The sequence below is a fragment of the Vidua macroura genome, chromosome 12, assembly GCF_024509145.1.
Source record: "Vidua macroura isolate BioBank_ID:100142 chromosome 12, ASM2450914v1, whole genome shotgun sequence".
NCBI lineage: Eukaryota > Metazoa > Chordata > Aves > Passeriformes > Viduidae > Vidua > Vidua macroura.
Genome location: NC_071582.1, coordinates 21,353,604 through 21,373,881, shown reverse-complemented (window position 1 = coordinate 21,373,881; position 20,278 = coordinate 21,353,604). Strand labels below are relative to the sequence as shown.

At 50.7% G+C, this 20,278-nt stretch overlaps 1 protein-coding gene and 1 long non-coding RNA gene across 9 annotated transcripts; one reads left to right on the top strand and one right to left on the bottom strand.

Annotated features, from left to right (window-relative positions):
• Positions 1 to 3,465: 3,465 nt before the first annotated feature.
• On the bottom strand, positions 3,466 to 7,649 carry LOC128813483 (uncharacterized). 4 transcript variants are annotated; one of them, XR_008439050.1, is made up of 5 exons: positions 7,340 to 7,649; positions 6,268 to 6,648; positions 4,325 to 4,415; positions 4,060 to 4,172; positions 3,466 to 3,862 (listed from the first exon to the last, which is right to left on the bottom strand). It is a non-coding gene; the product is annotated as an uncharacterized LOC128813483 (long non-coding RNA). The 4 variants fall into 4 exon arrangements; XR_008439053.1 differs by lacking the exons at positions 6,268 to 6,648; positions 7,340 to 7,649 and adding an exon at positions 5,641 to 5,851; XR_008439051.1 differs by lacking the exons at positions 6,268 to 6,648; positions 7,340 to 7,649 and adding an exon at positions 5,530 to 5,633.
• ANP32A (acidic nuclear phosphoprotein 32 family member A) lies at positions 5,880 to 19,600 on the top strand. Of its 5 annotated transcripts, none has more exons than XM_053988658.1 (8): positions 5,880 to 6,075; positions 13,332 to 13,481; positions 13,595 to 13,717; positions 15,067 to 15,265; positions 17,421 to 17,507; positions 18,329 to 18,426; positions 19,136 to 19,196; positions 19,317 to 19,600. In XM_053988658.1, exons 1-8 carry the CDS (start codon positions 6,022 to 6,024, stop codon positions 19,376 to 19,378), a joined length of 834 nt encoding a protein of 277 aa, XP_053844633.1. In that variant the 5' UTR covers positions 5,880 to 6,021; the 3' UTR covers positions 19,379 to 19,600. The 5 variants fall into 5 exon arrangements, with proteins under 5 accessions (XP_053844633.1, XP_053844632.1, XP_053844630.1 ...); XM_053988657.1 differs by having other exon boundaries at positions 17,409 to 17,507; XM_053988655.1 differs by lacking the exon at positions 5,880 to 6,075 and adding an exon at positions 7,694 to 7,878.
• The last annotated feature ends 678 nt before the right edge of the window (positions 19,601 to 20,278 follow it).

The following is a 20,278-nucleotide window of genomic DNA, read 5'->3' as shown; positions in this document are numbered from 1 at the left end:
ATTCCTTTTTCCCAGAAAACCCGAGCAGGGATCATTTCCCATTCCCTCCTTCCCCATTCCCATTCCCTTTTCCATTCCCTCCTTCCCCATTCCCATTCCCTTTTCCATTCCCTCCTTCCCCATTCCCATTCCGTCCTTTCCCAGCCCTCCAAAATTCCTCCAATCCCCCGTGCTCCATGAAATCCATCTGCACTTCCCAGCATCCCAGATTTCTCCAGGATCCAAAGGAAAATCCAAGTTCCAGGAGCCTTTTCCCATCTCCAGCCTCTCCCGTTCACCTCCAACAGATCCGGGGAGAATCCAAAGGGAAATCCTGGAAAAGCCCGCGGCGTTCCCGAGGAGAGGGCTGGGTCCAGCTGGGATAAATCCCAAATCCCTGCTCATTCCCATTATCCCTCCCTTCCCAAATCCTGCCCAGCTCCGTGGCCCATCCCGCTCCCGCTTTTCCCAGCTGTTGTTTATCCCTTTGCCAATCCCCGCACTGGACGTTCCCTGTCCCATCCATCCCTCGGGAATTGTGTTCCTGCCAAACCCATCTGGAGCCGCCATTCACGGGATCCGCTCCCGAATTCCGGCCCGTCAGGAACACACCGGGAATGTCTTCTGCAGCCTCCATCCTTTGATTCCCTCCGGAACGGATCCGCCCGGGACGAGGTTGCCATGGGAATGTCAGCGGCAGATCCAGGTAAAAGCATTCCCAATTCCCGTGTTCCAGAGGCATCCGAGCCCCCGGATCCTGCCCGGAATAACTGCCAGGAGCTGCTGGAGCACGGAACTGATCCCAAAGAATTCCAAACACCCCCAGGATCTTGGGATAAATTGGATTTGATCCAGCCCTGTCTTATCCCAAATCCAGCCTTTCCCCATCCCAATTCCAGCCTTTTCCCAATCCCAAATCCAGCCTTTTCCCCATCCCAATTCCAGCCTTTTCCCCCAATCCCAAATCCAGCCTTTTCCCCATCCCAAATCCAGCCTTTTCCCAATCCCAAATCCAGCCTTTTCCCCCATTCCAATTCCAGCTTTTTCCCCATCCCAACTCCAGCTTTTTCCCGGGATCTCCGTGCCTTTATCCCGGTATTTCCGGGATCCCGAAGGTTTTTCCCGGGATGGAGCCGTTCCCTCCTTTTCCCGCTGCCTTTCCAGCTCTTTGTGCCGTATCCAGGTGCATCCATAGGGAGAAAACCAGGAATTCTCCTGCTCCGTGTGGGATTTGGAGCTCCAAAGGGGCTTTTCCCGGCTCCAAGGAATGGGAATTCCAGGTGGGAATGTTGGGAATGGGAGCCAGCAGCAATGGCAGCTCCGTTCCCAAGCTTTCCTTGGATTCTGTGGAATTTCCTCATCCTGAGGAATTCAATCCCTGTTTTTTACAGGAAACCTCCCCCAGTTCCCAACTTTTCCGAGGATTCCATGGGATTTCCTCCTCCTCAGCAATTCCAGGAGCTCTTCCAAACCCCCTGGAAGCAGCTCCAGGAAATCCTGGGAAGGAGAGAAACTCAACATTCCCGTGGGATTTATCCCTGGCAAAAGGAGGGAATGGGCAAAATTCCCAAAAAGAACAACCTGGAGTGGAATTCCTGGAAAAACAGCCAGGGAAAAAAACCTCTGCACTGATCCCAACGAGCCGGGATTTGAGCAGAATTCCCAAATTTTCTGTTCCATTGGAATCCTCTTGGAGTTTTTGGGAATGGCTCCATCGATCCCAGAAATTCCTTGGAATTCTGCCATTCCCAGTTTTCCCATTTCTCACTCCACTCCCAAAATCTTCTTTATCCTTTAATTTCCTGGAATTCCCTGGAAGTTTTTATCCCAAAAATTGGCTTTTTCCCTCCCTCGATTTCCCCTCAAATTTTCCAAGGATTCCAAGAATTTTTCCCACTTTCTTCTCATTCTCATCATGGATTTCTGACAGCAAAATTTTCCCAAAATCCCAGATTTTCCAGCCTTCCCCACATCTAAAGTGATTTAATTCCCAAAAAATTGTGGATTTTACTTCAAATTTATTCAATTTTTCCATGTTTTCCACCCTTTCTCCCTTAAATTCTGAAGGATTATCCCAGAATTCCTTGGATTTTTAACTCATCCTGAGTTTTTGGGGGATTTTATCCCAAATTCTCCCATTAATCCAGGCCAGTAAAGCAGGAAAACATTGGAATATTCCATTAGAAAAACCAGGAATACTCCAATTATTTCACAATTTTTCTCAGGGAAAAGAGAATTTAATAATAATTAAAAAAAAAAAAAAAAAGGAGTAACATTTTCCAACTATTTTTAGGGAATTTTGGTGCTATCCTGGAATTTTTCCCCTCATTTTTTACCTTCAAATCAGCTTTTCCTCAATTTTTTAAATCGGATTTTCCCACTTTTTTTCCCATGGAATGCTGCAAAAATTCCGATTTTAAGGGGTTAAACCAGAACTTGGAAATTCCTGTGGAATCCCAAGGGTGTTTTCCACGGAATTCCTGGATCCCAGGGATTTGTTTTATCCCAAAGTGGGGGGATTTTTGGGAATTTTTTTTCCATTGCCAGCTGTGCAGAGCTGGGAGTTGTTCCCAATAAAAAGAAGGAAATCTTTGTGTGGGAAAACAAAGGGACATTCAAGGGATGAACGAACAATTCCCAGGGATTTTCCATGGGAATGCACCCTGGGAATGCGGGGTGGGAACAGGAGGATTCCTATGGAATTTGGGAGGGAATCCTGGGAAAAGAAAGGGAAATCTTGCCATTTCCTGTGGGAAATAAACAAGGGAAAATCCCACAAATTCCATTAAGAAATCCTGCTAAAAACCAAAATTCCTGGGAAAATAAACAAGGAAAAAAATCCAGAAATTCCTGGTAAAAATGAATCCCATCAATTCAAAATTCCCATTAAAACAGCCAAGGGGAAAAACCCTCAAATTCCTGTTAAAAAAAAAAAAAAAAACAATCCCACAAATTCAAAATTCCTCTTAAAAATAAACAAGGAAAAATTCCCCAGTTTGAAAATTCCCGGTGAAAAATTAACAAGGAATAAACTCCACAAATTCCTGTTAAAAATTAACAAGGAAAAATTCCATAAATTCAGAATTCCTGGTAAAACTGGACAGGACAAATTCCATTGAAAATTCCCCTTAAAAACACATCCAAACAATTTCAAAATTCGTGGTAAAATAAACAAGGAAAAATCCCAGGAATTCCATTAAAAATTCCTGGTAAAAACAAATCCCACAAACTCAAAATTCCTCTTAAAAATAAACAGGAGAAATCCCACAAATTCCATTACAAATTCCTGCTAAAAACAAGGAAAAAAACCTCAAATTCCTGCTAAAAACCAATCCCATAAATTCCAAATTCCTGATAAAAACAAACAAGGGGAAAAAAATCTCAACAATTCCCATTAAAAACCAACCCCACAAATTCAAAATTCCTATAAAAACAAAGCAGGAAAAAAAAACACCCCAGGAATTAAAAATCACAAAAGGAAAGCTGTACCATGGAAAAATATCCCTTCAGATTTATTCCCAATATTACAATTCCCGATTTTTTTTTTAATTCCCAAACTCTTGGAACACAAACAATGATAGGAGCAGCTTTAAACGTGGAATTTTGGCTTAGAACTGGGAATAAATTCCCTCAGTAACAAAAGAAAAAGGAATTTTCTGCACCTCCAAACCATCAAAATCCGCATTTTTCTTTGGAAGAAACAAAGGAAAAAGCAGCTTCGGATTCCCAGAAATTCCTTTGAAATCCCAGCTTGTCCCAGCAATTTTTTTTTTTTTTTTCTCCAGGAGAAAAGTCCTTTTCCAAAGGTTTTCAGCAGCAACAGGAGCAGAAATTCCATGAAAAATTCCCGAAGGTTCAGCCCAGGAGCCACTTCTGGAGACACCTGGAAAGGAGAAGTTTAAACAGAGCTCAGATCAAATTCTGCCTCATTCCCAAATCCCAAACATTTCGGAAAGTTTGGAATATTAATGCCAATCGAGGATTTCTCAGCCAATCCCAAACTTCCATCCTAACCCCCTCGAACATCCCGAAAAAAAGGAACATTTTGCAGTTTTCTGTTGCTGAAATTGGAATTTTTACCTGGAGTTGGATCCAGCTTTTCCCATCCCATTCCCAACACAACTCTTGCTGGTTTTATCCATATTCCTGGAATTCTTCCATGCTCACAGCCGAGACTTTATCCCCATCCTGTCCTGTAAAATTACATGGATAAAATCAAGTTTTCCAAGGATTTTCAGCGCTCCCTTGATGCTTTCCAACAGCTCTTTGGGATTTCCCAGCCCTGTGTTTTCCAGGAAAAGCAGGAAGGGATAAACAGGGATTTCAGAAGGAACCACTTTTTTACCTGAGTTCTGCTCCAGCTGATGGGAACAGTTTGGAAATCCCAAATCCTGGGAAAAGAGCAGCTCTTGGCTTGGATCCTCATCCTGCAGCGCCTGGAAAAGGATCCGGGAGCAGGGAATGGTTTGGGATGGGAAGGAGCTTCAAGCTCATCCCGTTCCACGGGCTGGGATCATTCCCACTATCCCAGGCTGCTCCAAGCCCACCTGGCACATCCCAGGGATGGAGCCCTGAGAATTCCAGCCCAGCCAGGAATTCCTTCCCAGTATCCCAGCCCAATCTCCCCTTTCCCAGTGGGAAGCCATTCCCTGTGTCCTGTTCCTTGTCCCAGTCCCTCTCCAGCTCTCCTGGAGCTCCTTTAGGCCCTGGAAAAGGCTCTGAGGATTCCCTGGATCCTTCCCTTCTCCAGCATTCCCAGCCCGGCTCCATCCCCATTCTGCTGTTCCTGGAGTATCCCGTTTTCCTTCAAAATTCCTGGGAGTTGCCTTGGAAAGGACCCCAAACCCATCCAGTTCCAACCCCAACGCCTTCCCCTATCCCAGGCTGCTCCAACCTGGCACTGGGACATTCCAGGGATGGAGCAGCCACAGCTTCTCCGGGAATTCCATCCCGGACAGGAATTCCTTGCCAATATCCCACCTCACCCTGCTCTCTTCCAGCCTGACTCCATCACCTGGCACTCCAATGGAAAAAAAATGAATCCCTTCCCATCTTTCCTGGGAACTGAAGCATTCCCGTCCTTGGCCCTGCTCCACCTCAGCACAGCCGGGCCCCGCAGCCCCTCAGGGACCTTCCCGGGGGAATCCTCCTGCCCTTCCCTTCCCTTCCCTTCCCGGCGGTCCCGACCCTCCCGTTCCCCTCCGGAGCCGCTCCCCGGCCGCGGGGACCCCAGCGAGGGCGGCCCGGCCGCTCCCTATTCCCCTCAGCGCCGCCCCCGCCCGGCCGCGGCCCTTCCCGGGGGGACCCTCCCGGTACTCCGGGCACGGGCAGCGCCTCCCGTTCCCCTCCGGAGCCGCTCCCAGCCCGCCGAGGCGGCCCCGGCCGCGGGGACCCCAGCGAGGGCGGCCCGGCCGCTCCCCCTCCCCTCAGCGCCGCCGCCGCCCCTCCCTCCCTCGCCCGGCTCGCTCCGCCCGCCGCTCGCGCTCCGCCCGCCCCCCGCCGCCGGGGCCCGCGCCATTGCCCGCGCCATTCCCGTGCCTCGCTCCGCACCTTTCCCTCCCTCCTGGCTGCGCGCCCCTGGCCGGGCGGCTCCGGTTTGGCCGCCGCTCCCCACCCCGGCGCCTCCCCCAGGCTCGGGCGGGCGCAGGGCGCAGCGCGCACCGTGCCCGGCGCGGCGGAGCCGCGGCCGCTCCGTCCCCATCAGGCGGCAGCGCGGAATGAGCCTGGGCTCGGCGCCGGGCTGTCCCCCTGCCCGGCACAGCCGCTCCCCCATTGGCTTCCGCCGCGCCTCGCGCCGCTGATTGGCTGAGACGCGGCAGCGGCGCGCTCCGATTGGCCGAGCGCGCCGTCAATCCCGGCGGAGCCCCCGGAGCGCCCGCCCCCGCGGTTATCAGGTTAGTGCGCGCCGCGGTGCTGCGCTCGGGCTTCCGAGCGGCGCTGGGCGAGCCCGAGTCCCTCCGCGCCCCGCGATCGGGGGGCTCTGCACGGGGTCACTGCGCCAGCCGAGCCGCGCACCCTCCGCGCCTCCCGCCAGCCACGGACATGGACATGAAGAAAAGGATCCACTTAGAGCTGCGGAACAGGACGCCCTCAGATGTAAGCAATGCAATGCCAAAAAAAAAAAAAAAAAAAAAAAAAAAAAAAAAAAAATTAATGCTAATAACGCTAATGATGAGAATAATAAAAAGGCATCCCACGGTTAATTTTTTTTTTTTTTTTTTTTTTTTTTTTGGCGGGGTGGAGCGTGCCAGGTGTTGGCGGGGCCGCTGCTGCCCTTGAGGTGCCTACCTGTGTGTGCGGGGGGCTGTGCCCCCCGCTTTGGGGGGCGCGGGGCGCTCCGGGGACGTTCGGGGGCTCCCCGGGGCTGCTCCTGCCCGTGCCGGGCTGCGATGCCTCGGAGAGGGGCTGGCCGTGCATTAAATAAAAAATAAGTTGCTCGCTGCTCTCTCTCTCGGCGTGTTTAGTTGGCAAATATTTGTGCAGGGTGCTGGGCTAGGGAGAGGCAGGCAGGGACCGCGAGTGAGTTGCGAATGGTTTAGTTTAAAGTGCGTCTTCATTTCTTTGCAGTGATCAGGCAAGAGAGACTGGGGAGCCATATTTGTAACTTTGTAGTCCTCATGAACGCGCCCTTTCTCTCTCTCTCTCTCTCTCTCTCCCTCTCTCCAGATGCTGAGAAGATAAAAGGAAAGAATTTTGAAACCGACGCTTAGCGTTGGTTGGGTTTGGTTTGGGCTTTTTTTTTCCCCCTGTTGTTGTGTTTTTGTTTTTGTTTTTTTTTTTTAATTTTGCGGGCGATGGGGCATCGCCGCCGGTAGCGCGAGCGTTGAATAATAATCCTAATAATCGTAAGAATAATAAAAAATAATATTGGAAGAAATGAACGCACTCTCCACCCCCTCCATCCCCACACACGCACAAAAAGGCTGGATGTGTGTGCGTGTTTTTCCTTCTTCCCCCTTTTCCCCCCCTTCCTTCCCCCGGGGCCGGACTTCAGGTTGTTGTTCCGCGTCTGGCGGAATAAACGGGGGACGGCGAAAAACTTTGGCAGGACAAAAAAAAAAAAAAAAAAAGCCAACCAAAAAAACAAAACCCCAACAAAAACCCCCAAAACAAGCAAGAAAATAACGGGGGGAGGAAATAAGCGAAAAATAGGAAAACCACCCCAAAAAGAGTGGGCGGGAGGTGGCCGGGGGCAGGCGGGGCGCGAACCCGCGGCGGGGAAGCCCCTTCCCCTCATCCCCCCCCTCCCGCCCCGCCGGGCCCTCGGCGCTGCCCGGGGAGGCTTCACCGAGCCCCGGCCCCGCCGCGTCCCCCGAGCCCCCGGAGGCTGCGGGAAGGGGAGAGCGGGGGGCGAACGTACCTCAGCGGGCAGCGCCCGGGGCAGCGCGGCGGGACGCGGCGGCCGAACCGAGCGCGGTGTGCTCCGGGGAGTGAGGGGGGAGGCGGGGGGACAAAGGCGGGCGCGGGGCGGCGGAAGCTGCGCTTTAAAGTTTAAAAACTCCTGGGCGAGCAGGAGGAGGAAGAGGAGGAGGACGGCGAGAGGGAGCGGGAGCGGGGGGAGGAACGGGGACGACTCAACGGCAAACCCCGCGGTACAACCGCCATGGCCGGGGGGCTCCGTGAGGCGACCGCAGCGCAAGTAGGACGCGGCGCCATGTTCTGTGCTGCCCCCCCCCCGCCTTCCCCTCACGGCCGCCGCCGCCTCCTCCTCCTCCTCCTCCTCCCGCCGCCGCCGCTGCCTCGGCCGCGGGCGGCCCCGCGGGGCCGTGAGGGAGCCCCGCTGGCGCCGGGGCTGAGGCGCTGCGGAGGCTGCGGCGGGGCCCTCCCGACATGACGGGCAGCGCTGCCATTTTGTCGCCGGCCGCGGGGCGGGAGGAGATTCGTGAGGGCCGCGTTGGGGTAAAATAAAATTTAAAAAAAAAAAAAAAAAAAAAAAAGCTTTTTTAAAAAAATTGGGGGTTTTCTTGACTATTCGAGGCACCGCGAGGTCCGAACGGGGCCGGGGGAGCACCGGGAGGAGCCCCGCGGTCCTCCCGGGTGAGGAGCGCGGAGCGGGGAATCCGCCTCCTTCCTGGGCAGGGCCCTGTGGGGAGGCAGCGTTGAGCTTGGGAAGTGTTTTGCTGCTTTTCATCCTGTTTTTTCTTATTTTCCCCTGCTTTCCCCCCCCGATTTTCCCACTGATTTTTAAATAGTTTTCTGGTTTTGCTCATTTTTGCCCCCATTTCGCCTCACCGCCCTCATCGCTGGAGGTTTCTTCCCCATTTTAAACGCTGTTTAAAACCAGCCTCCAAAGGGATAAACTCAATTTCCCCCTCTTTTCCATGCTTGGATTGTGTGCTGCTTCTGCTCACTTTTGCCTCACGCCAAAAAAAAAGTTGGGAAAACTCGGAGCTGGAGGGAGTTCCCTGCTACTCAGGGCAGGGAATGGGCAGCAGGGAGCTGGAAAATCGGGATAATTTCACCTTTCACCGCTTGGTTTTCCTTGGAATTTTCAGGGAATTTGGTGCCTTGATCCCCCCGAAGTGTTCTAAATCCCAATTTTCCAGGCTTTTCAGGCAGAGAGCTGGAAATTCCAGTTGGGAATGTTGTTGTGTTCTGAGCTGTGAGCACGTGTTTTTTTAGGGAATGAAGTTTGTGGGATGAATTTTGTTCCTTTAAAGTATTAAAGGAAAACCCTGCTAATTCCACCCTCTGGAATTGGGATTTGGCAGGAATACTGATGCCAAAGTCATTTATTCTTGGGTTTTAGGGAGTTTTGGGTGGGCAGGATGAGTTTGGGAATTGTTTCCCTGAATTTTTTCCACTGGATAATCCCAGAAAGTCACATCCTAAAAATATCCTCAGGTGGATTCTGTGGAGAAATTCCTTCCTCAATCTCATTTTTGTTGTTTAACTTTTTAATTTTCCCTTTATATTTTATATTAATTCAGTGTCAGGAAAAAAAGTGGATTTTACTGCTGGAAAATTGGGAATTTTTGGATGTTTAGGCAGTTTTTTTTCTCAGCTATTCCCACTTTTTATCCCATTCAATTTACGAATCACAGCAAAATTGTGGTTTTACTTCTCTTATTAATCTAATTTTAATTATAATTAATTAATTGCTCTTAATTTCCTTCAGGAAGTGTTCACCTGGGCAGATTTTGGCACTTTTGTGCTCATTCCTATCGGAAAATCTGAGGGAAAATCCAAATATTGGGAAGCAGGGGTTGCTGGGGGGTTAAAATCAGCCTGAAAATTTGATTTAATGTGGGAAAAAATTCCTTGATCAGCCCCAAATTCCATCAGAACATTTGGAATTTCCCAAAAAAAGGGGAATTCTCAGGAGGCGAAAACCAAATCCAGCAGGATGCCAAAAAAAAAAAAGGAAAAATGGGAAAAACAGCTGAGAGAAGAAAGCTTTTTTTAAAATCCATTATTAATTTTAAAGGGAATTTTTCCACAGATTTTCCCACTGTTTCTCTTTGGAATTAAAATTTACAGAGGAAAAAAAAAAAGAGCCTTGAATGAGAATATTGGGAATTTAAAAGCCAGGATTGGGAGGAATAAAAGTCAAGGTTTGATCCCTGATGGAATCCCATGGACTGGGGAGAAGGAGAGACTTCGGCTTTTTTCCTGGTTTTTCCTGGAAAAAAGGGAGGAACCTTCCTAAAATTCCATCCGAATGCCAGGGGAGGCTCATCAGCAGGAATTTTTTCCATGGAAAAGGTGGATAAACATCGGAAAGGGGCAGCCCTTGTGGAATTCCCATCCCTGGAAGTGTCCAGGGAATTCCTGGAAGTGACACTCGGAGCTCTGGGATCAGGCACAGCTTGGACTTTGTCCTGGATGTCTTTTCCAACCTCCGGGATCCCGGAATGCTGGAAGTTGAGATTCTTGGAGGGGTTTTCCAAGGATGTTGCAGCAGAGGAGGAATTCCGATGGGAATTTTGGGAAAGCCAGGATGAGTCCGGTTGGAGCTTCCCGGGATGGGAATTTGGTGTTCTGGGGAAGGTTGGATTGGTGGCTGCATTCCATCGATTCTTCCAAGTGTTTTCCAAGGATTCTCTGATTCTGGGTTGGAATTCCAGCTGGATGAGCTGGTGTGAAAGAGGCGGGAATGGAGCGCGTTCCCAAGGATCCCGGCTTTCCTCAGGAATCCTGGATTCCTCGTATCCCCGTGGGAACTGCTGAAGGGAACAGGATTTCTTGGCTAGGGGGAATTCCCATAAACTGGAGCTTGGAGAAATCCCAGAAAATTCCCGGGAAGCCCTGGCAGCCGATAGAGGTGCCAATGGAATTCTGCTCCTGATCCCAGTATCCATGTTAACCCCATCCAGTCCCTGCCTCTGCTGTGGGATGATTCCCAGGATTTCCATGGAATTGGGCTGCTGGATTTCCCGGGAATGGGGTCGTGTTCCGTGGCTGTTTTCCAGCAGTGTCTCTCCCTGCCCCGGGAGTTTTGGGATTCTCTTCCCTGTACATTCCCAGCCAGGAGATGCTCATGGATAACTGGTTGGGAATCAATTTATGCCATCTCGGATATTCCCAATGGGAAATTGGTATTCCCAGGAAAGGTTTGATCCTGGAAAAGTGGTGGGGTTGGGTCGGTGGCTGGATTCCATGGTTTAGTGGTTTTTTCCAAGGATTCTCTGATTCCAGGTTGGAGTTCCGGTTGGGATGAGTTGGTGTGAAAGGTGGAAAGGAGCATTCCCAAGGATCCTGGCTTTCCTCAGGAATCAGTTTATCCCATCCCAATATTTGGGATATTCCCAAAAAAAGCCTTGGAGGGGCTGTATCCATACCCAAATCCCGTGGGGTTTGGGGAAGGAATTCCATCCACTGTTTATCCCGGTGCAGGAAAAGGATGGAAAAACCTTGGGAATTCTCCCTTCCCTGTGGAATGCGATCCTGCTCCAGGTCAGCTCCTCATTCCTGAGCAGCAGCAGCAGCTGAGGATCCCCCTGGGATGGGAATCCCATGGGATGGGAATCCCCGGTGGCCACGGGCCACGGCACCTGCTGCCCTCCCTGCCCTGGGCAGAATTCCAAGGGCTCTGGAAAACCTGGAAGAGCTCCGGAGCTGTGGCCGAGCGGACACAGAGCAGCTGCTGGGAGATATTCCATGGAAGCCTTCCCTGTTTCCCACCGGGAATGGGACCGCTCTGAGCTGCCCTGGGGTTGGATCATGGAGAGCTTGGAATTGCAGCTGGGATTGAATTAATTAATTGTTTTAATTGGGTTCCTGAGCTTGGGGTTTTTGGGATGGAGGGATTGGCTCATCAGAGCCTTCGGAGCAGCTCCGGTAATCCCGGGATTGAGTAGGAAGCTCATCCAAGCTTCCAGGTGGGATTGGAATGGGGAATCTAGAGAATTTCTCGCCTCTGGTTGGAATTTTGGGGGAGACAAATCCTTGGAAAAGTTCCCTGTTAGAGAAGCTGTGGAAAGTGGTGGCCTCTCCCAAGGCTTCTCCTCCTTGAAATTCCAAGATTTTTATGGAGAGAGAATGTGCCGTGGAAGGCAGAGAGCTTGTGGGGTGTTGGGAAAAATCCCACAAATCCAGTTCCCCCTCCTTTGGCACACCTGAATTTCCTTGGGGATTCTTAGGGCATGGAGCCATCCTGGAATTTTGTTTGGAATGCTGTTGTTTCCAGGGATTCGGGGAGTTAACACCAACGTGATGTTGCTCTTGGGAAGGGTTGGGAATGTGCTCTGCTCTTCCCAAACTGTCTCTGAACTCATCCAAGCTTTCCAAACTTGGATTCCAGGAGCTTTCTCCATGGATTTGTTGGATTTGTGCCTTTGCCCAGTGCTGGAAACAGGGAAGGAGGGAATGTGGCATTTGTGCACCAAACTTCCTGAAAAGCGGGGAGTAAACAAATAAAAAAATTCCATGGAAAGGTTGGAATGGGATTGTCTTTAAAGTCCCTTCCAACCCAAAACATTCCACGATTCTAAAAAAAAACAAATTAAAAGGGGAAAAAAAGGCAGTTGGGTCATTTGCCTTGGCGCTAAGGGGTTTTCCTTTGTATCCAAGACTATTTCCAGCTCTTCCTTAAATCTCCGCTCTACACCTGAGGGAATTGTTGTCTAATTCACTGGTTTTCTGTGCAGTTCCCTGTTTTCCGTGCTGAGGGAGGATGGAGGGATGGATATCCCACCTCCTGGATCAGGAGCAATGCTGTTTGTCCCTCAGGGTGAGCGCTGGGCTCATTCCCTTCCCTTCCCTCCATTCCCACTCCCCTCAGCTCCCAAAATTCCTTTGAGGAATTCCCAAATTCCTCTGAGGCAAAACCCACTTGGACCTTCCTGGTGAGGATCCCAAGCTCTCCCAGCTCCATGTCCAAGGGTGCTGGGATGAGATAACAGAGCAGGGACACAGATAAGGAGGATTCGCCTCCATTGCAATTTTCCCGCCTTTTTTTTTTTGGTGGGAACTCTTGGTGTGTGTGGAGAACATGAGGGGAAAAAACTCTTTATTTATCCCAATGGATACTCTGGAGAATCTAGATAAGTAAACACCATTGAGGGAAAAGATCAATTAATTTTCCACCTAAATGTCAACCCAGTGAGTAATTTGGGAATTTCGAGGGGGTTTTTCCCCTCAGTGTGTGGGATCAGGAGCAGTGCTGCTTGTCCCTCAGGGTGAGCGCTGGGCTCATTCCCTTCCCTCCATTCCCGCTCCCCTCAGCTCCCGAAATTCCTTTGAGGAATCCCCAAATTCCTCTGAGGCAAAACCCACCTGGAGCTTCCTGGTGAGGATCCCAAGCTCCATGTCCGAGGGTGCTGGGATGAGATAACAGAGCAGGGACAGAGATAAGGAGGATTCGCCTCCATTGCAATTTTCCCGCCTTTTTTTTTTGGCGGGAACTCTTGGTGTGCGTGGGGAACATGAGGGGAAAAAACTCTTTATTTATCCCAAATGGGTCTTCTGGAGAATCCTGATAAGTAAACACCACTGAGGGATGAGATCCATGAATTTTCCACCTAAATGTCAACCCAATGAGTAATTTGGGAACTTCTTTTGGGAATTTTGGGGGCTTTTTCCCTCACATGAGGGGAAAAAAATGTCTTTATTTATCTCCAAATGGATCCTCTGGAGAATCCTGATAATTAAACACCGTTGAGGGAAAAGATCCACTTGTTTTTGGGGGGTTTTCTATCGAAATTCCAGCCCAATGAGTGGTTTGGGAGTTTATTTGGGGAATTTTGGGATTTTTTTTTTACCCTCAGTGTGTGGGATCAGGAGCGCTACCTTGATCTTGGCTTTCATCTCAACACAACCCCAAGCTCCTGCGTTTCTCTGCTGGAAACCTCCTGATTCTTGCCAATTCCCTGAAATTCCTTCTATTTTTCCTTGATTTCTTCCCTTTGCAGGTGAAAGAGCTCGTTCTGGACAACTGCAGGTCGTACGAAGGGAAAATCGAGGGCCTCACGGATGAGTTTGAGGAGCTGGAATTCCTCAGCACAATCAACGTCGGCTTAACCTCAGTTGCAAACTTACCAAAGTTAAACAAACTTAAGAAGGTAAATCCCACCTCCCCGAGCCAAATCCCTCCTTTTCCCCTTCTCCACGTGTGGAAAAGTGGCTGGAAACGGGATCAAGTGGGATTTTTGAGGATGTTTTTGGGCCTTTGCAGCTCGAGCTGAGCGACAACAGAATCTCAGGAGGCCTGGAAGTGTTGGCAGAGAAGTGTCCGAACCTCACGCACCTAAACCTAAGCGGCAACAAAATTAAAGATCTCGGGACAATAGAACCTCTGGTGAGTCGGGATTGCTCCTGGGAATGGCATTCATCCCATTCCAAACCCTTGGAATTCCTTCCTCTATCCCAGGTTGCTGCAAGCCCGGCCTTGGGCGCTTGCAGGGAATGTCGCTCCTGGAATCTGTGCCAGGGCCTTTCCCCCCTCAATCCTTCCCCAGATCCCATTTATTCCTGCATCCCAAGTCCTGGAGAGTTGGTTTTGCTCCAAGGAATGGGATTCATGCTGTTCTAAACCCTTGGAATTCCTTCCTCTATCCCAGGTTGCTGCAAGCCTGGCCTTGGGCGCTTCCAGGGAATGTCGCTCCTGGAATCTGTGCCAGATCCTTTCCCCCCTCATTCCTTCCCAAAATCCCAGCGAATCCCGGGATCCAGGCCGCATCCCAAGTCCCTGTTCCCGGTGAGCCGCTGCTTCCCTCTAGTGGCTGCCGGGGCCGGATTCCCCCATTCCCGGCGGGAATCGCCGCAGCTTCCCAGGATTCCGCAGGCTCTGGATCCATCTCCTGGCACCACAATTCCCATGAAAATCCTTCCAGGAGCAGCTCCTTCCTGGATCTGCTTTCCCACAGCACAGGGAAAAGGCAGAGCTGGTAAATTCAAGGAAAAGCCTGGAAATGCTCCCAGCTCTCCCAGTTTTCCCATTCCCAGGCCTTTTCCCTGAGTGCTTTCTGCATTAAAGTGAAGGGAGATATTCCCTTAGAGTTGATATTTCTTATCCATGGATAAGCCTTGATACTAATACTCAATTCCTTTGGATTTTATTTTTAGGATTTCCAAGTTCTGTGAGCAGTGCAAACTTCTTCCCAAAGAAAAATTCCACAAAACCTCCAGGAATTAAATTCCTGTTCCATTTCCATGTGTTTTTTTCATTTTCCATAGTCTAAGGAAAAATAATTCAATTTTTTAAACCTCTCTTAGCAAAGTTCTTGTGTCCAAATGCTCCAATCCTGCTTCCATCTGCAGGAATTCTGGATCAGGCTCCTTTGGGATACTTTCCTGGCTATCAGTTATTCCTTTGGATGTGGGAGCTGCAGGACTCCAGGGAGAGCCTTTCCCATCCCAAATCCCAAATGAAATTGGGATTTTCCAAGCGATTTTTCCTGGACTAGGGGTGGAAATTCCAGAGGGAGCTGATTGGGAAAGGGGGGAGGAGTTGGTTGATTCCAAGGTCAGGCAATTTGGGAATTTGTGATATTTTTTATAAAAATTTCTTTTTTTTTTCCCACACCTGCCATCTCCAGGGAGCCCAAAACACCCCCGGGAATCCCTTGAGCACATTCCCCGCGGGATCCTTGCCTTTGGAGGGAATTCCTGCGCCAGCAAACCTTCCAAATTCCTTTGTTTTCCCAGAAAAAGTTGGAAAACCTGAAGAGCTTAGACCTGTTCAACTGTGAGGTGACCAACTTGAACGACTACAGAGAAAACGTGTTCAAGCTGCTGCCGCAGCTGACGTACCTGGACGGCTACGACAGGGACGACAAGGAAGCGCCGGATTCCGACGCCGAGGGATACGTGGAGGGGCTGGACGACGAGGAGGAGGATGAGGACGGTACGGGAATGGGAACCGGCACCGGGAGGGATTGGGAATGAGGGGAAGGAGTTGAGGGAATGAGAGAAGGAATGAGAGGAAGGAGTTGAGGGAATTGAGGGGAGGGAGTGAGGGAAAGGACCTCTGTGTCCTGAGGGAATGAGGGGAAGGAGTGAGGGAAGGGATGAGGGGAAGGACCTGAGGGAATTGAGGGGTGGGAATGAGGGGAAGGAGTTGAGGGAATTGAGGGGAGGAATGAGGGAAAGGACCTCTGTGTCCTGAGGGGATGAGGGAAGGGATGAGGGGAAGGACTTGAGGGAATTGAGGGGTGAGAATGAGGGGAAGGAGTTGAGGGAATGAGGGGAAGGTGTTGAGGGAATTGAGGGGAGGGAATGAGGGAAAGGACCTCTGTGTCCTGACGGAATGAGGGGAAGGGACCTGAGGGCATGAGGGGAAGGAATGAGGGAATTGAGGGGAGGGAATGAGGGAAAGGACCTCTGTGTCCTGAGGGAATAAGGGGAAGGAGTTGAGGGAATGAGGGGAAGGAGTGAGGGAAGGGATGAGGGGAAGGACCTGAGGGAATTGAGGGGCGAGAATGAGGGGAAGGAGTTGAGGGAATGAGGGAACTGAGGGGAGGAATGAGGGAAAGGACCTCTGTGTCCTGAAGGAGTGAGGGAATGAGGGAAGGGATGAGGGGAAGGAGTTGAGGGAATGAGGGGAAGGGACCTGAGGGCATGAGGGGAAGGAATGAGGGAATTGAGGGGAGGGAATGAGGGAAAGGACCTCTGTGTCCTGAGGGAATAAGGGGAAGGAGTTGAGGGAATGAGGGGAAGGAGTGAGGGAAGGGATGAGGGGAAGGACCTGAGGGAATTGAGGGGTGAGAATGAGGGGAAGGAGTTGAGGGAATTGAGGGGAGGAATGAGGGAAAGGACCTCTGTGTCCTGAGGGAATAAGGGGAAGGCGTTGAGGGAATTGAGGGGAAGGAGTGAGGGAATGAGGGAAGGGATGAGGGGAAGGACTTGAGGGAATTGAGGGGTGAGAATGAGGGGAAGGAGTTGAGGGAATTGAGGGGAGGAATGAGGGAAAGGACCTCTGTGTCCTGAAAGAATGAGGGGAAGGAGTGAGGGAATGAGGGAAGGGATGAGGGGGAGGAGTTGAGGGAATTGAGGGGAGGAATGAGGGAAAGGACCTCTGTCATGAGGGAATCAGGGAAGGGACGTGAAGGAATGAAGGGAAGGAGTTGAGGGAATGAGGGAAGAAATGAGGGGAAGGGATGAGGAAAGGACCTCTGTGTCCTGAGGGAACCAGGGAAGGGACCTGAGGGGAAGGAGCGAGGGAATGAGGGGAGAAATGAGAGGAAGGGATGAGGAAAGGACCTCTGTGTCCTGAAGGGACCTGAGGGAATGAGGGGAAGGATCTTGGTGTCCCAAAGGAATGAGGGGAAGGAGTTGATGAGGGAAAGGACCTCTGTGTCCTGAGGGAATGGGGGGAAGGAGTGAGGGAGATGAAACTGAAGGAATGGAGGGAACTTAGTGAGGGAGTGTGGGAAATGAAATTGAGGGAATGAGGGAAAGGACCTCATTGTCCTGGAGGAATGGTGGGAGAAGGAGCTGTGTGTCCTGAGGGAATGGGGGGAAGGATCTCCATGTCCTGAGGGAATGAGGGAAGGACCTTGGTGTCCCAAAAAAATGGTGGGAGGAAGAGCTGGGTGTCCTGAGGGAATGAGGGGAAGAACCTCAGTGTCCCAAAAAAATGAGGGAAAGACCTGAGTGTCCTGAGGGAATGAGGGGAAGAAATCAGGGAAAGGAACTGCATGTCCCAAAGGAATGAGGGGAAAGGCCTGAGGGAATGAGGAAAAGGAATGAAGGAAGGAAGGAATGAGGGGGGAGGAATGAGAGAAGAAATGAGGGAATGAGGGAAAGGACCTCAGTCTCCCAAAGGAATGAGGGAAAGGAGTGAGAGAATGAGGGAATTGAGGGAAGGAGTGAGGGAATGAGGGGAGAGACATGGGGGAATGAGGGAAGGGATGAGGGAAAGGACCTCAGTGTCCCAAAGGAATGAGGAGATGAGGGAAAGGACCTGAAGGAATGAGGGGAAGGAGCTGGGTGTCCTGAGGGAATGGTGGGAAGGAGCCAGGCAGGGCCTGAAGGAGCAACTTCCTCAGTTTTATCCCTAGTGAAAGACCGGGATGACAAGGAAGCGCCGGATTCCGACGCCGAGGGATACGTGGAGGGGCTGGACGACGAGGAGGAGGATGAGGACGGTACGTGGGATGTGCTCCATGGGATTCCTGCATCCCAAAGGAATGAGGGGAGGAGGGGGCAGGGCCTGGAAAATCCCATTCCTCCATCAGGGGAATGGAGGGGTGGGATTGGGATTGACTGAAGGAATTACGGGAACAGGGATGAGCAGGGATAAGAAGGAATGTCCTGGAATTGTGGAAATCCTCATGGAAAAGGGATTTTTCCATGGGCATGGAAAAAAAGCAGGAATTAGGGAGCTGCTCGATGAGGGAAGTGCATGGAAAACACCGGGGAGCTCCAGGGGATCTGTGCCAGGAACTGCCTGGAATTCCAGGGAATCCCAGTGCTGTAGGCACCACCTTTCCCTGGCTGCCCCTAGAGCCATCCCAGGATGAGGATCCGGCTGATCCCAGGGAATTTGCTGGATTCTCCCGTCCCAGCAGCACAGCAGAAAAGCTGGATGTGCACTTTTCCCAGGAATGCTGAGTGGGAACTCTAGGAAGGTTCCCAAAAGCTCCCAAACACATGGAAAACACTCCAGGGGCTTGGCACTTCCTGGTTTTCTGCTGGGAATTTTGGGAATCGCCTAAAAGGCTGGAATTCTGTGTCCATGGGAAGGCTCCCAATGGATGATGGGAAAATTCTCCTCCATCCATTCCTGGAAAAGCTGGGATTCCCCAGCTCCCAAATCCTTGGGAATAGTGGGAAGTGGAGCAGCTGGAGCGACTGCATTCCCCGACAATCCTGTGCTATCCCTAGGGAATTCTCTGCTCAGATTCCCAGATTTTGGGTGGAATTATTCCAAAAAACTCAACTTTTTCCATGGATTTTGTTTTTCCAGAGGAGGAATACGATGATGACGCTCAGGTAGTGGAGGATGAGGAGGATGAGGAGGAGGAGGAGGAAGGGGAGGAGGAGGATGTGAGCGGAGAGGAGGAGGTGAGCCTTGGAATTCCGCCTCGGGAATCGGCGGGATCCGGCTGGGAAGGGCTGGGCAGGAAATCTGGGATTTGAGGAATTTCAGGATTCACTTTGTGCTGGGGTGGATGAAGGATGGGATGGGGGGGCATGGGATTGAGGGGGTGAAAAATGGGATTGGAGGTGGGGAAAGTGGAATTGGAGGGGAAGATGGGATAGGAGGAAAAATGGGATTATAGCGGGGGAAATGGGGTTGGAGGAAGGAAAATGGGATTTTGGGAGGGAAAATGGAATTGAGGGAGGAAAAAAAGGGAAAGGGGAAAGTGGGGTGGGAGGAAAGAAAATGGGATTGGAGGAGAGAAGGTGGGATGGGAAAGGGGAAAACAGAATTCCAGGAATTTGTTTTCCCTCTCCTCCAGCCCTGAATCCTCTCCTGCCCCTCTGGAATGTTCCTGGGCCTCCTCAATCCAGCTTTTCCCACTCCCATAAATCCCAATGCAGCTTTCCTAAACTTGGGAATGGCACATTCCCACATTCCCAGCTGCAGCTCAGGGATTGATTCCCTGGGATTTCAGTGCCAGCTCCTGCTGTTCCATTAAAAATGGGAATACTGGGAAGTGGCTCCTTGCTGAGGACATTCCAAGGACTTTCCCTCCTTGGAAAATGGGATACTGGGAAAGCTCCTGGGCTGATCCCAAGCTTTACATCCTGTTTTTTCCTGGAATTCCAGGAGGATGAGGAAGGCTACAACGACGGCGAGGTGGATGACGAGGAGGACGAGGAGGAGCCTGGTATGGAACCAATCCCACTTTATCCTAAGGAAAAACCATCTCAATTCCATGGAAAATGGAATTCCCGGAAAAGCAGGAATGTGGCTCCTGGAATAATGGGAATTCTTTCTTTTTTTCCAGAGGAAGAGCGGGGTCAGAAGAGGAAACGAGAGCCTGAGGATGAGGGGGATGAGGACGACTGAGCAGCTTTTCCCTGGAAAAAATTCCCTCTTGTGATTTGACTGTTTTTATCCCGGAATTCCCCCTTTTCCCACTCCCGACCCTTTGGATTTCCTTTTCTTTTCCTGGTTTTTTTTTTTTTTTTTTTTTTTTTTTGGTTTTTTTTTTCCGGATTGTAACGTTGCTGTGGGAACCGAGCGGGAGCAGCGAGGGTGGGAAGGGAATAAAATCCTATTTTTACTGCCGCTCCTCCTCCGATTCTTTGGGAATTTTTTCCTTGGATCCTTTTCCTTGAATCCCTGGAACTGCAAGAGTTGAGTAGGAACTGAGTTGGGAATTCTCGGAGCGGAGCTTGGACATCTCGGAAGCAAAACAAGGAGAAAACCGAGCTGAAATCCATGGATGAGCCGGGATTTTTCCACCTCTGCCATTCCCAAATCCACGTTTTTTCAGGAATGGCAGCCAGGCCTTCTCCCTGGGGTGGCAGTTGTGCCTTGCTCCATGGGGTTTTTTTTTATTTTTTTTGGGAATGCTGCCATTTTCAGCCCCTTTTCCCAACTTTGGGAATTCCCTCTTTGTAAATAGTGACCAAACGGTTTTTTGGGAATGTTGGATTTTTCGGGATGGGTTCGGAGCTGGTGACTTTGCGATCCCTGTGTGTTGTGTGTTCCCAGTTTTCCTTTAATTTGGGAGGGAATTTTAAGTTTTTTAGGAAGTTTTTTAATTTTGGGGGTTTTTAGGGGAATTTTGGGGGATTTTCGTGGCTCCAGTGCAGCCAAATCCCTGGAAATGGCAGGCATGAAAAAAAAAATGGGGATTTCTACAAAAAAATATCCCAAATTCCCAAATTTCCCGGTCTTGGAATAAACCAACTCCTCCCCGTTTTCCCAATCAGCTCCCTCTGGAATTTCCCCCCCTAATCC

Bases quoted from the DNA above. Each gene is read 5' to 3' on its own strand.
- ANP32A (XM_053988653.1), top strand. From the start codon at position 7,810: ATGACGGGCAGCGCTGCCATTTTGTCGCCGGCCGCGGGGCGGGAGGAG. The intron at 13,482-13,594 runs GTAAATCCCACC...GGGCCTTTGCAG, and splicing joins AGTTAAACAAACTTAAGAAG to CTCGAGCTGAGCGACAACAG. The intron at 15,266-17,408 runs GTACGGGAATGG...CAACTTCCTCAG, and splicing joins CGAGGAGGAGGATGAGGACG to TTTTATCCCTAGTGAAAGAC.